The sequence below is a fragment of the Etheostoma cragini genome, chromosome 9, assembly GCF_013103735.1.
Source record: "Etheostoma cragini isolate CJK2018 chromosome 9, CSU_Ecrag_1.0, whole genome shotgun sequence".
Lineage (NCBI taxonomy): Eukaryota > Metazoa > Chordata > Actinopteri > Perciformes > Percidae > Etheostoma > Etheostoma cragini.
This window is the reverse complement of record NC_048415.1, coordinates 607680-609811: the sequence shown is the minus strand read 5'-3', so window position 1 is coordinate 609811 and position 2132 is coordinate 607680. Positions and strand designations below refer to the sequence as shown.

The 2132-nt window shown below is 38.4% G+C and overlaps 1 protein-coding gene across 1 annotated transcript in view; it reads left to right on the top strand.

The window, feature by feature from the left end:
• Positions 1-231, top strand: part of trmt1l (tRNA methyltransferase 1-like) — a 7747-nt gene extending 7516 nt beyond the window's left edge. Inside the window, exon 10 of the mRNA XM_034882129.1 lies at positions 215-231. Coding sequence (XP_034738020.1) covers positions 215-231 — 17 coding nt within the window. The remainder of the gene's footprint in view (positions 1-214) is intronic.
• Positions 232-2132: the final 1901 nt, after the last annotated feature.

Sequence of the window (2132 nt, the reverse complement as noted above, 5' to 3'; positions counted from 1 at the left end):
TCTGTGCGTGTGAGTGTGTGTGTGTGTCTGTGCGTGTGAGTGTGTGAGTGTGTGTGTGTGTGTGTCTGCGTGTGTATGTGTGTGTGTGTGAGACTACATCCATTAAAAACGGCTTCATTTGAAATTAACGCATTAATATGGGTTAATTATTATTATTATTATTATTTTAATATTATCATTATCATTATTATTATTATTTTTTTATTAAATAAAGCATCGTCGATGCAATGAAACGTACGCGACCTTGTAAATGAGTCAAATTTGGGAAATCCAACAGCAACTGAGCTTACGTTTAAAAACGGCGGTGTTTACGTAACCTACGTCAGAACATTTCCTGCGTATGTTGTTGTAGTTTAGCAATGGCGGAGCTCAAAGAGGCGGACGCTGTCCTGCAGCTACACCAGGAGGACGTCGATATCAAACGTGAGTTAACGGCGCCTGTTTCTCGCCCAAACGCCACATTTGGGACAATAAAGCGGAGAATAAAATAATAAATCATAGTTTAGACATCGTTATCGCTGAGCAATGAACGCCCTGAGAATCTGAGTTTGTAAGTGGCCAACTAAACCAGGGCCTCACCACGGAGCTCCGCCATGGGACCTAAACAGTCAACAATAACAGCGTCGAAAGCGCTCGAGCTAATATTAGCTTAACCGTCGCGGTTAGCAGTAACGTACTATAGTCTATCTCTTCGCAGAGGCTTTGTCTAAATGTTTAATTTGGGTTTAACGTGTTATTCTAGTTTAATATGACACGGTCTCACCACGGAGCTGCACTACAGGACCGCTCAGTTTGGGCACTGACTGTCCGTTAATTAACGTCTTTTTTACGGAGCCGTTGGCCCAAAAGACGACGGTTATAGTTTAAATTCAAAACCAGCGTGTATATATACAGTATCACTTTAATTTCCAGATAAAAAGTACACGTAACATATTACAAGAGTAGGCCTACACATAAAAACACACACACATATATACATACACACATACTGACTACCACATACAGTATTACAATAATACATACATACATACATACATACATACATACAGTACACATACATACATACATACATACAGAACACATACATACATACAAACATACAGAACACATACATACATACAAACATACTTACATAGGCTATGTACATGTACAGTTCATATTTACATACATATACAGTATATACATACATTTACAGTGTATATATATACATACATAGGCTATATGTGTGTATGATTGTATGTATATATATATATATATATATATATACATATGTGTGTGTGTTTGTGTGTGTGTGTGTTGTATATGTATGTGTGTGTCTGTGTTTGTGTGCGTGTGTGTGCGTGTGTGTGTGTATATATGTGTGTGTGTGTGTGTGTCTACATGTAACTCTTCTAATTGTACTTTATGTTGTGATGTAGCTCTTACATTTCATTCATAAAGCTCTTAAAAAGTCTTAAATTTGACCCTGAAACGGTGAATTATATTTCCCAAAATGCCCAAGTTGACGTCTTTCTTCTTCTGTCCCCAACTCAAAGATATTCAGTGTCCCGTCACAGAGGAGAGAAGAATCTAGAAGATATTTACATTTAATTAAGCTGACGTCAGACAAGTTCGACTAGTTATTAATTCATAATGAAAATATATTTCCCATAAATATAACAAACAACTAAATCCATTAATCTTTGCAGCTCTAAACAACAAAAACAGAGTGTAAATTGTAATTTCCCCACTAATCAATAACAGTATATTATGAATTATGAATGAATCCATCCTGTATCTGTCGTTAAGGTGGAGATGCCGGAGATTCGGCGCCAGACCCTCAACCACGACTACCGGTGATCTAACCCTCGTGTTCCCGTGTTGCTCACGTTTTGTCTCTTTTTCAACACTTACGACGTCTTTTTTTTTTCTCAATGTTTGTCATTTTAGTTGATGTTTTCAACAGGGATGTAGGACTCGAGTCCGGTCTTGGACCGGAGTCTGGACTCAAGACCGTTTTTCTCTGGTCTTGGACTTGTCTTGTACTCGCTAGTATTTGGACTCAGACTTGTCTCGGTCTCGCTAGTATTTGGACTCGGACTTGTCTCGGACTCGCTAGTACTTGGACTACAACTTGTCTCGGACTCGCTAGT